At 33.1% G+C, this 12901-nt stretch overlaps 2 protein-coding genes across 2 annotated transcripts in view; both read right to left on the minus strand.

Moving 5' to 3' along the window:
• On the minus strand, nucleotides 1–2442 carry Dhps (Deoxyhypusine synthase). Its single transcript, XM_071697821.1, has 8 exons — nucleotides 2301–2442; nucleotides 1878–2005; nucleotides 1519–1793; nucleotides 1227–1445; nucleotides 817–1009; nucleotides 632–735; nucleotides 430–555; nucleotides 1–223 (listed from the first exon to the last, which is right to left on the minus strand). The coding sequence occupies exons 2-8, from the start codon at nucleotides 1981–1983 to the stop codon at nucleotides 137–139; spliced, it is 1110 nt and encodes a 369-aa protein (XP_071553922.1). The 5' UTR covers nucleotides 1984–2005; nucleotides 2301–2442; the 3' UTR covers nucleotides 1–136.
• LOC139767995 (uncharacterized) overlaps nucleotides 2423–12901 on the minus strand; it is a 26168-nt gene continuing 15689 nt past the window's right edge. The window contains exons 11-19 of the mRNA XM_071697784.1: nucleotides 10601–10726; nucleotides 10322–10447; nucleotides 10047–10172; nucleotides 7395–7736; nucleotides 4612–4737; nucleotides 4335–4460; nucleotides 4069–4197; nucleotides 2700–3042; nucleotides 2423–2562 (exon numbers count right to left, since the gene is read on the minus strand). Coding sequence (XP_071553885.1) covers nucleotides 2482–2562; nucleotides 2700–3042; nucleotides 4069–4197; nucleotides 4335–4460; nucleotides 4612–4737; nucleotides 7395–7736; nucleotides 10047–10172; nucleotides 10322–10447; nucleotides 10601–10726 — 1525 coding nt within the window. The 3' untranslated portion in view covers nucleotides 2423–2481. The remainder of the gene's footprint in view (nucleotides 2563–2699; nucleotides 3043–4068; nucleotides 4198–4334; nucleotides 4461–4611; nucleotides 4738–7394; nucleotides 7737–10046; nucleotides 10173–10321; nucleotides 10448–10600; nucleotides 10727–12901) is intronic.

Consider the following 12901-nt stretch of genomic DNA (forward strand, 5'->3'; position numbering starts at 1 on the left):
TTTTCTTTTTTCTATACAAATTTAATATTTATGATTGTATACATGATTGTGTAGACAATTATAATTATTACGTTACTTTTGGTATCTCCTATACATCTTATCCGCATCGTAATTGAAATATTGTCTTTACTTATTCTTAATCCCCTATCTTCCCCGAATGATGAAATCTTGCAAAAGTTTCTCCCACCAACAGTGGAAATACCAAAGTAGCGTCAGCGCACACCTGAGACAGAAGCAGCGATGTCACTTGATAATTCGACTATAATTGTATAATTAAGGAGCCTATTCTGTAAACGTTAATTAACATCATTACGTGCTTTGCGCAGATATAATGTACCGTAGAAAAGCTGCGCGAAGCACGTAACGATTTCGTTAAACGTTTACAGAATAAACCACTAAATTGAAAATCAACGGAAGTAACGCGGTTACCTTAACAGGATCGGCGTCCTTACGAATTTTTCCCCAAGAAATCGCTTCCTCGGGCCGGGCGCCGCTGTCGCTGCCGTCAAAGTCCGAAGAGGTGTTGATGAAAACGGCGTAGTCCGCGCCGTTCCTCTGAAATAAAGTACCGTTACCGTCGCGCGACTACAAACACGTCAGGACAACATGCCAAATAGAGTTACCGTCTCACCATGAGATTAGCATTGCAGATGTGATGCTTCACCACTCCACCTCCGACAATTACCATACCGCTGTTCACCGCTTTCATAGCTATCCTGTTTAACCTCTTGACATCTGTGGAAGATTGAAGATTCATCGATTCGTACGCGTTATATGTAGACAAGTGAATGTTACGTCGGATACGTTAAAACCAACCCGCGACAATATCAAGGACGAGTCCTGGATTTTTGAACGAATGGAAGAACATCATATCCCCGAGACTACCGTCGGTTAATGCCGGGCAAAATACCGGGATTTTATTTTTCGCGGCCCAATAGTAGATTGAATCTTCATGATTGATCTCCTCGCCGAGTCTAGCTATCATTTTAGACGGGGTCCATGAAGTGCCCTGAAAAGTAATTCAATCGTAAAAATAAAAACGCACGCAGTACCGCGTCTAATTCACACTCACAGGGTCTGTTTTCTATTGCTGAACTAGTGTACACTCTCTGTACTTAAAATGAAATAGATATATGTTTGCAATTTGACAAAAGCGAGAAGGGAAGTTCTAATGCAATCCAGTGCACCAATAAAAAACAGACCTTATATTACAACGACGGCTTTACCTTCGCCTTTTGTTCAGCCAGCATCGCGTCTAACTTCGGCATTAGCCAATCCTCGAACAGACAATAATTATCATTCGGTACCAATAAATTTCCCGTTCTATTAAGCCCATTTTCCCTGAGCTTTCTGTCGTCCAAGTAGAAGCTGCCAACATATGTGGGCGCCAAACATTTTATGAAATCCTCTTCCACTCCACCAGCTGTGGTAACGAGACAATCTACCTACAGAACGTCCGTCTAAAGTCGCAAAGCACAATAAGATATCTGTTAAATAAAACCGTTAAATGTATCCCACCAGTTTATGTTGTACAAGAAATCTTATAACATCCCTGACGCCACTGGACACCATATTCGACGTATAACCCAGAAATATTGTACAGTGGTATTTCCTTTTTATAAATTCATCCTCTTCCGACTCATCCAGTTGATCTTCCATGAGAAGTATGCTCCTTTGGCGCAGCATTCGATTCACTTCTTCGATCGCTCGTCCAAAATTTGTGGCTTGGAATCCACAACTTGCCATGGTCGCGAACAATTCGTGATAGTTGATCCCCTTATTAAAATCATAACCTAAACGTACAACATTCTTATTATTGTTTATACTTTTTATGACAATAGTAACAGTAATGGCGAGTATTAATGGAAAGTAGATACCTTTTACTGGATTTGTATAAGGCGACAAAGAGCTGGTGGAAACCAAGACGGCATTCTTTGCCAATTCTTGCTCTTGTAAATCCTGCTTTCTTTCTGCGTCACCCATAACGGCCAATATTTCTGGTAATCTTAAAAGAGACAAATAATAAAATAATCATAGTATAGAAAATTACTGCGTGTATGTGTGTTGGTCATATCTGGTCATATCATTAATGATCAAGTATTAATAAAATATATTCTCTATGTGACATCTACCAAATCATGATATAACCGGCAAAGATTCTTCATAAGAAGTTAGTAAAAAGTACAGAAAACATTTTAAATCAAGCAGTAGCTTTCGAGAAAAATAATATATGAGCGATACGCATGTATTTAACTACACGTTGTCATTTAATTTATCTTAACACATGATCTGATCCTAACCTGTCAAAATAACCTGCGGAGTCCACAACAGTCCACAGTGTCCACACTGTAAGCAGCCATATTGCTTTTCAATGTTTTCTTGGGACGCTTTTGCTAGGCCGTACAGTAGCGCCACACATCCACTTTCAGGAATTGGAACTACGAGTCACATCCGCTTTTCGATACTGTCGATGAATTTGGTTCATGTCCGTGCTATGTATACCACTTTTCGATATTGTCGGTCTTTGGTGGTTCGTGTCCGTGCTACATCCACTTTTCGAAACTGTTGGTCATTTGGTTCCCGAGCGAAAATGGAATCAGGGGTGTAATAAGGTACTTAGCAGGTTGTCCCCAATGCAAAGTCAAATGCTTTATTTTATAGTCTTTAGTATTTTATTAATTTTTTGAATGTGTACTTACACATCTCAACACAGGATTCTTTGTGGAATGTCTTCTTAAATGTTTTCGTAAACGTACAATATTTGCTAAGAAAGGCATTGTTTTACTACAAACATTACATTTTGCCTTATATCCCGGTAACTCCGAGTAATATTTCCTCAAGTCGTCAGGTAGTGTGAAAGTGTCATTATTGAAAAATATTTCATGTCTATTTAAGTGTCCTATCATTATTGGTGTGCTGTTCGATGAATGAGGCATATGAATTTCTATTTTACAAATTGCGCACTTTACCAGCAAAGATTTCAATTCCTCGAAATAATTCCACAACTTGCTGCGTTTTTTTTTCAGTGCTATTATAACCGACCTGTAATACAGATTAATCGTTTGATACTATATATGTAAATGTGATACAGTGGAGCGCCTTAAAAAGCGCTTCCAGAATTTTTCACAAAGATAAAAAGGAAGAATGGTTTTTTTATTAGAGCGTATGTTTATATATAATTTAAATTTTCCTAATTACCAGATAATGTACAGATATACAAATATTACATTTTTCTAAAAAGAGTAAATAATGCCAATAACCACATGTACGTGCTCTATACCAACTCATTATTGGAAAAAATTTTAAAATAATATTTGATGTTATAATTTTATTTGTGTTTTTTTATAAAACTATGATATCAGTATTTTTGCGCCAAGTGAATATGATAAATTAGTAACATCTGATGTTTCTATATGAAATATTTGCAATGACATCAGAAAGTTTGCATCAAGTGAATGAGATAATTTAGTATAGTAACATCTGATTTTCCTAATAATGTTTCTTTATTATAGTTATTGGGTACGTGTTCTTTCTCAGAACACGTAACAAGTATAATAAAGAAACTTTATTTAAAAAATTCTCGATGTTACTAATTTATCTTGTTCACTTGATGCAAACTTCGGGGTATCATTGTTTAGTAGCGAGAAATGAAATTATATGTCAAAATTAGATCAAAATTTTTTTCAATAAAGATTTTGTACGGAGCACGTATACCTGGCGCATTTTATTTACTTTTTTTAGAAGGTACGTTTTGTACGGATATCACTCCTTTTTTACAATTACATGAAAACCATGGAAATATAAAACCTTTGATATATTAATTTGCAAATAAAAAAAACGCGGACAATACAGAAGCCAACGATTGTTCTGCAGTATGTTAACGTTCTGCAGAAGGATTTGTATCATAACCCGTTGAACTTGAAATTCTTGGTCTGCATCGAAATGTGTTGCAATTGAGAATGGAATTATATAAAATATTAACGTTATAAATTATCCTTTGCAGAAGAGTAAATATTTTAATAATAATATGTCATTATATTGTGTGATACAAGCAAAACAAATAATTACCTGTCACGTGCCCTTGATGTTTCCTTTCTCGATTGTTCACACGTTTGAGGACCCAAATCAACTGTTTTCTGACTTTGACGTTCTGCAGAAGGATTCGTATTGAAATCCATTGAACTTGAAGTGCTTGATCTACATTGAAATACGGTGCAATTAGAAATGGATTTATTTAAGACATTAACGTTGTAAGTTATTCTTTTGAAAAAGAGTAAATATTTAAATATCAAGTTATCATTATATTGTATGACATAAGCAAAACGAATAATTACTCGTTAAGAGCGCCTGTTTTTTCTGTCGTTTCTTTAAATGATTGAACGGGCAAGCCAGATGTATCTTGATTTTGACGTTCTGCAGAAGGATCCATACCATTATCCGCTAAACTTAAAGTGCTTGATCTGCATTGAAATACGGTGCAATTAGAAATGGAAAATGTGTAAATAGAAATTATTTAAAATATTAAAGCTGTAAATTACTCTCTCGCAAAAGTAAACATTTAAATATCGAGATATTATTATATTGTGTGAAATATGAAAAACGAATAATTACTCATTGAGTGCGCCTGTTTTTTCTGTCGTTTCTTTAAATGGTTGACTGGGCAAACCAGATGTATCTTGACTTTGACATCCTGCAGAAAGATCCATACCATTATCCGCTAAACTTGAAGTGCTTGGTCTGCATAGAAAAGTGGTGTGATTAAAAACAGAAAAGAAAGAATAATTATTAAACTACTACAATTGCACGTATTACTTAATGCTATTATGTACTTATTGGCGGTTAACCGTAATGGAGTGAAGTTTTGTAAGTGAGAATGAGAAGGAGGAAGAAAGAGAAAGAGATAGGGAGAGAATATTTTATACCTGAAATTTCTGTAATGCTAATGTCAAACAATTAATGTTTGAATTTGTGATTAATAGATAAGTAGAACACAACTGATATGATATAAAATTAAGTTAAGGAGAAAAACTGTTTTAACATAATTGATTTGTTCTAGTTGCAGTTGAAAGAAATGTACATAAATTCACACGAATAATTTTATTACTTTACTAAAATCCTATCCTGACCGTAAAATGGTGTATCTCCCTAATTCAACTTATGATTTTCTTACGTTACAATGACGTTCTTGAGTAACGTCACTGAAAGAGACGTTTTTCCTAATAAATAATTTATAATAGAGACTGCCTTAATCCTTTAACTGCTTTGGAGAATACTCGCGCGACGATATTGCCTGTCAGACGCTATGGTGTTAACTTAGGCCGCAAGTTTGTCAAGCAAATTTTCATAATTTGACTACAAATATGATTAAAAATCGAGATTGTTTAATCAACAGAAACTAATGTTTTATTTTCTTGATATTTGAGGTAAAAAAAGAAGTAAAAGGAAGAAATACGTAAAGAAAAAATAACAATATATTTGAATTGTTTTTCTGTGTGATAAATTCGAAAGCATAGAACAACACAAAGGGCAACATTACAATGCTTACGATTTGACTTCTGAGAGTCTGACTAGTTTCCTAAACAAACGAATTAACTCGTCCGAAGCGTCTGACGGACGATCGTCGTCCGCGAGTATTTTCGTCTATAGCAATTAACGCGGTTAATATGAGTACACGTTTAAACATAAGACGAATACGGTTACAAATTAAAACGGTCGAAAATGATAGAATGTTCTCATGAAAAATTGTAGAATATGTCAGAATAAATTAGGTTGGTGCTATATATATAATAATAATTTCAAGGGTAAAGCCCCTTGCACAATGCCAGGCAACAGGCAATAGGAACAGGAAATAGAAATCAGAAATCATGTATAAATGCAGAATAAACAGTGACACAGGCAATAGACACAGAGTTTCCGTCACGTTGGAAATTCTGTGCCTATTGCCTGTTGCCAACCAATCATAGTATTCGAATTTTTTAGGTTGTAATTAACGATTTTTTGGTTATTTCCTATTCCTATTGCCTGTTGCCTGGCATTGTGCAAGGGGCTTTACGAATAATCAATATCACTATTGTGGGATTATTTTCCGCGCCCGGTCGATAATCGATAATCGAGGATCGCGTATCGAACGTCTTCGCGAAGTTGTGCGCGGCGACCGCTCCGATCGTTAACAGTCAATCGGAGGACGGAGAGAGCAAGTCCAGCAATACAGAGTAACGTCGCGCGTTCACTAACGAGTCGCGCGGGTTGATCAGATTATAAGACAGTATATTAAGAGCTACGTTCGTCCGAGATACGAGACATTTAGCGAGCTATACGAGTAATCGCGATACGAGATAGAGTTAAGAGTTCATATTTGTATCGTCCGTCATAACTTATATTCATTGCTTCGCTTTTGTCATAACTATTTGCCTAATCTATAACTTTGCTCAAAATAAATATTCATATAACGTTAATCATTTACTCCGACTCCACAAGTATTTATTTATTAATCCTACACTATGTTGACATTTGACCTATACGTATATTCAAATGATAAAGAACCGTTAATTGTTGGCTAATGAAAATTTTTATTAATTATTAATCATCTATGTAATATGTGGATGGCAGATTTGAGTTGTGCTATATAGATTTTATTAAATTGAGCTATTTAATTTGAATACCTATAAGAACTGGGTATAATATTATACATTTTATACAGGGTGTTTTCTAAGTAAGTACACAAACTTGAAGGAGATATTCCTTGGCTTATTTTAAGAAAAAAAAAGGTCCTATAAACATGTGTTCTAAACTACTTTGTCTTCAAAACACATGGTGTCAAAAACACACGCCCCAGGTAGATTAAAAAATAATTCATCGGTACTGGAAGATACATATTTCTTAATACCGCATATACGCATACTAAATTTGAATGAAATATCTTTAAACGTTTTCCAGATTTTCAAAGTTTTCATTTTTTTTTCACAATTTTGACATCCTGTATTTTGAAAACGAAATAGTTTAGGACACATGTTTAGAGAATTTTTTCTTAAGTAAGCCAAGGAATATCCCCTTCAAGTTTGTTTACTTACTTAGGAAACACTCTGTATATCTGTCTCGAATTTCTACAGTGTTAATGTCAACCAAATAGACATCTATTTTAAATTTCTGGTCTATATCTATGATGCATAAAAGAACGTGAAATAATCGACTCAAATTTATTTAAATTATGCAAAATAATTGAAATATTATTTTTATTACTATTTGAGAGACGTATTTATGATCAAAATTGTAAATAAATATTATATGGATGACCTGATAAAAACTTGTATTCGCGTTTTTTCTTTAGCTGCTGATCGTTTTACTGCATTTATTTTTAGTCTAATATTTTAATAATTTTTTGAATGTGTACTTACTCATCTCGACTGAGGATTCTTGTGGAATGTCTTCTTAAATGTTTTCGTAAACGTACAATATTTGTTAAGAAGGACATTGTTTTACCGCAATCATTACATTTTGCCTTATATCCCGGTAACTCCGAGCAATATTTCCTCAAGTCATCAGGTAGTGTGAAAGTGTCATTATTGAAAAATAGTCCATGTTTATTCAAGTGTCCTATCATTATTGCTGTGCTGTTCGATGGATGAGGCATATGAATTTCTATTTTACAAATTGCGCACTTCACCAGCGAAGGTTTCAATTCCTCGAAATAATTCCACAACTTGTTGCGTTTTTTTTTCGGCGCTATTATAACCGACCTGTAATACAGATTAATCGTTTGATACTATGTAAATGTGATACAGTGAGCGCCTTAAAAAGCGCTTGCAGAATTTTTCACAAAGGTAAAAAAGAGGTATGGTTTTTTTTACTGGGGCGTATGTTTAGGGGAGAGTTGGCAATTACCGCGCGGTTGACAATTCCGCGCCATTGTTTATCTCAATAACTATTAGTATTACGCGCCTACAATGATGTTAATATCGTAGAGTAACACGAAATACCCCACCCGCATGCGCCGTCAATGCGTTCCGGCCGTCCATGTAAACACAGTGCGCTCTGGAAGCTTCTCTGCTTGCTCGTTGCAATTTTGCTGGTAGTTTCGATAAGAGGTGAGTAACATAATATTTTCATTAGAGAAATAATCCTGACGGATTTGATAAGCTAAAACACTATAAAATTAGGTTGCAAAGTGATTTTAGAAACACGCGTTTCTTTCCTATATATTTTAAGGTTGTAAAGTGAAATGATTGAGTTTGATAATTTCGCGCCCAAGGTATAATACTCATAGGTATAACGATAATTGTGTGTTAAGAGTTACCAAGACTGTTTAGTTTACAATGTAAGGTGCTTACAGAAAAGATCGTTGCTTAAGTTTTGATTTGAATTTATAATGATCGTTATTTGTTAACGCATTCACTTATTTTTATATGTAGGTACCTACTAGACGATATTAATGCATAAATATAAAAAAAACATTTTGTTATTGTGTTCTACTTCATGTCACTGGCTGAAGCCAGAGTAATTTTTATAGGTACGGCTTTATTAAACTGGGCACAATTTTATTAGACCTGGTCACGATATTATCAGACCAGTTTGATAATACCGCGTTTTCTCACTTTTTGAAAAATTATTAATATTTTAGTTTGTGTTTAACTTTCAACATTATTGGTATGATATATGGATAGCCAAATAAATGACCTATCTAAAACTGCACAGTTTGTTTTTTTGAAGCATTTCTGAGCTTAGATATACGCTTCGGTTCTTAGGGGCTCGGTAATTGCCAACTCTCCCCTATATGGATATGTAGTTCGAATTTATATAATTACTAGATCATGTACAGATATACAAAAGTTACATTTTTCTGAAAAGGTAAATAACGTCAATAATCAAATGTACGTGCTCTATAGAACTCATTATTGGAAAAAATTCTGAAATAATATTTGATGTTATAATTTTATTTGTGTTTTTTACTATAAAAACAATCAGAATTTTTGCGCTAAGTGAATATGATAAATTAGTAACATTTGATGTTTCTTCAAAATATTTACAATAATATTCGGAAGTTTCAAGTAAATCAAGTAAATAGAATAAGTTAGTAGTAACATCTGATTTTCTTAAAGACCCAGACAGCAACGTGTCTACATTGTTGTGGCATGTTGCCGACAACATAGTATGTGTTGCTATCAGAATTGTGGCAACTGAGTCCGCATTTGTCGGCAAGTTGATGCCTTCACGATATAACAATTTTGTACAACAACTTGCCAGCAACTTGTTGGCAACTTATATGCTGCGGTCTAAAATCGTCTTATTCAAAATTCGAGCTGTTGCTGTCATGTTGCTGTAATAATTCATAGGACCACACAATGCTGTTATATTGCTAGCAACGCGAAGTAAATTTGATGCTGTTCTCTTGCCGACAAATTGCTGGCATTACATATATCCAATATTGCCTGCGTGTTGCTTCAAATATTAAATTACTCGACATCAATTGAAGCAAATGTACGGCAAGTTGCCAGCGTCATAAGCAATCACAAGTTTGCGCGATTTTGCTCAGACACGCTTTGCTATCTGGGAATTTATTTTATTCGTTTGATGCAAACTTTCGGATATCATTGTTTTTGTAGCGAGAAAAACAATTATAATTGTATGACAAAATTAGATCAAATTTTTTTTCAATAAAGATTGTGTATGGAGCACGTATACCTGGCGCATTTTATTCACTCTTTTTTAAAAAAGATATGTTTTATACGGATATCACTCCTTTTTTACAAATACATAGAAATCATAAGAATATAAAACTTTTGATATATGAATTTGCAAATAAGAAAACGTGGACAATACAGAAGCAAAGGTATTTTTCTGTAGTATTTTAATGTTTTGCAGAAGGATTCTTATCATAACTCGTAGAACTTGAAATGCTTCATCAGAATCGAAATGTGGTGCAATTAGAAATGGAATTATATAAAATATTAACGTTAAATTATTCTATAATAAATTATTCTTTTCAGAAGAGTAAATATTTCAATGATATATCATTATATTGTATTATATATAAACAAACAAACAATTACCAATCACGTGCCCTTGTTCCTTTTCTCGATTGTTCACATGTTTGGGGATCTAAATCAACTATTTCCTGACTTTGACATTCTGCAGCGGGATTTGTATTATAATCCATTGAACTTGAAGTGCTTGGTCTGCATTGAAATACGGAGCAATTAGAGATCGAATGATTTAAAATATTAACATTGTAAATTAATAATTTTCAATTAACATTGAAAAAGATTAAATATTTAAATATCAATATATTATTGTATTGTATGACATAAGCAAAACGAATAATTACTTATTAAGTTCGCCTGTTTCTTCTGCCGTTTCTTTAAATGATTGAACGGGCAAACTAGATGTATCTTGACTTTGACGTTCTGCAGAAGGATCCACACTATAATCCGCTAAACTTGAAGTGCTTGGTCTGCATTGAAATACGGTGCAAATAGAAATAGAAAATATTTAAATGAAAATTGTTTAAAACATTAACGTTGTAAATCATTACTTTAAAAAAGATAAAATATTTAAATATTAATATATTATTGTATTGTATGACATAAGCAAAACGAATAATTACTTATTAAATGCGCCTGTTTTTTCTGTCGTTTCTTTAAATGATTGAACGGGCAAACCAGACGTATCTTGACTTTGACGTTCTGCAGAAGGATCCATACCATTATCCGCTAAACTTGAAGTGCTTAGTCTGCATAGAAAAGTGGTGTGATTAAAATTAGAAAAAGGTAATAATTATTAAAATACTACAACTGTACGTATTACTTAATGCTATTATATGTACTTATTATAGATGAACCGTAATGAAGTAAAGTTTTGTAAGTGAGAGTGAGAAGGAGGAAGGAAGAGAAAGAAATAGGGAGAGAATGTTTCATATCTCGAATTTCTGTAATGTTAATGTCAAACAATTAATGTCTAGACTGAATTTGTGATCAATACAATAGATAAGTGAAACACGGCCGATATGATATAAAATCAAATTAGGGAAAAACGCTATTTTAACGTAATTGTTCTATTCTAGCTTTAGTGGAGATAAAGAATATCCCAGCAAAAATGTTTTATATAAAAACATATTTAAATATATATAATCATACAATATTAAGAAATGCCCCTGGAAATTAAAGCGGATAGGCTTTTTTGCTTATCTATATTGGATATAGCGCTATGAGTCTCTGCAGGAAGAAGGAGCGATCGGTCGCCGTCATCGCCGATGCCGTATATGGCAGTACGAAAGAACACGTGATTGCTCTCGTGCGTTTTTTATAAGAAAAAAATAAATTTTGTGTGTTTTCTTGCGATCTTCGCTAAGGTACTATAGCGTAGCTTGATTATTAGTAGTAATTGTTCCTTAACCACTATAAATGTTTTTTTATTAGAATTATCTGTTTTTAAAACTCTACTGGAGTGTAAAATTTTTCACTTGTTACTCATGCTTACCCGGGAAAAAAAGATTATATATAATTATATATAAATATATATGATTATATATATGATTATATATGAATTTTGTCTCTATATATGAAATTATATATGGGTCCATATATGATTATATATGGACATATAATTCCAAATATAACTAGATATGAACAATAGATCATATATGCACACATATATGGATCCATATAAGATTCATATGGAAGTATATATAACCCTATATGATTATATAATATTATTATATATGTTCATATATAATTATATATGTTACGCCCAAACACCGAAATCGCTCAGTGAGCGAAAGAAACATCCACAACGCGTTGTGGACGGTGCTGATCATCCAAATACCGAAATGAGATAATTTTTCGGTGTGTGGACGTTTTTATTATCCACAACGCGATGTGTGCATTTCGGAAACGTCCACGACGCGTTCTGCACAACTTAATATGCTCTCAAAGCGAATTCACTTGAGAATTTATAGGAATAATATAAAATTAGGAAACACAGAGATGAATTACTCAAATAAAACGATTTATTACTAATAAATCAAACTATATTAATTATTAGTATCCAGGAACATAATTATTACGGCAATCTGATAACATTACTTTTTAGGAACATTGTTGTCTACGAATATAAAATAAAACAAAATGATATAAAATCAAACAAAAAAACTTAGAAAATAGTACAAAAATTAAGAGGAATCATTGTGGAGGGGGCTCCACTACCATTGAACTAGACGCATAGTGTGCCTTGCAAAGTACATGCGTGAATTTTCCACGCGTGAAAAGTTGTAAACCCATGTGGCACCCTTGTAGTGGGCGATATGGAGTGGACCCCGTTTCGAGTGGAAAGTTGTAATGAGTCTATCACATACTAAATCATAATTTTATAAAAATTAAAAAATAATTAAATAAAAATGAAAAAAAAGTTAAATTTTTAATTTTTAATAAATTTATTATGTCTTCAACCATTTAAGGGTATTTATTTGGAGGCCATTTGAAACATTTCCACCAAATAATACGTAAATTGGGCGTGGAAGGTTTTCGGAAGTTCATCCATCCTTTTAATTATTTTCTAATTCTTTTTCTTATAATTCTTCTTGTACATACAAATTGCAGAGATTATACAAGAGAAAAAAACATATATGAACATATACTATATAAAATTTTATATAATCTATACTAATATATAAAATTTTTACGGGTGGTGTATGTTTGAACGTTATAGGGGTAAAAACTGAGGAATATAATAGAATTCAAAAAATTGTTAATAATAAAGGGGTTACCGATTTCTGTCTAAAAAAATCTACGTGATTGCTTTAATTTCCGCAAATTTTGAGATATTGAGTTAAATTTTTTTTATGGATGGAGTATCATTACAAGTAGTAATAAATGATATTGAATTTGGCGAGAATCAGTGAAAGGATTGC

Source organism: Temnothorax nylanderi, unplaced genomic scaffold (assembly GCF_030848795.1).
Source record: "Temnothorax nylanderi isolate EJ_2023f unplaced genomic scaffold, tnyl_v1.0 TNYL_tig0013_pilon, whole genome shotgun sequence".
In the NCBI taxonomy this organism is placed as follows: Eukaryota; Metazoa; Arthropoda; class Insecta; order Hymenoptera; family Formicidae; genus Temnothorax; species Temnothorax nylanderi.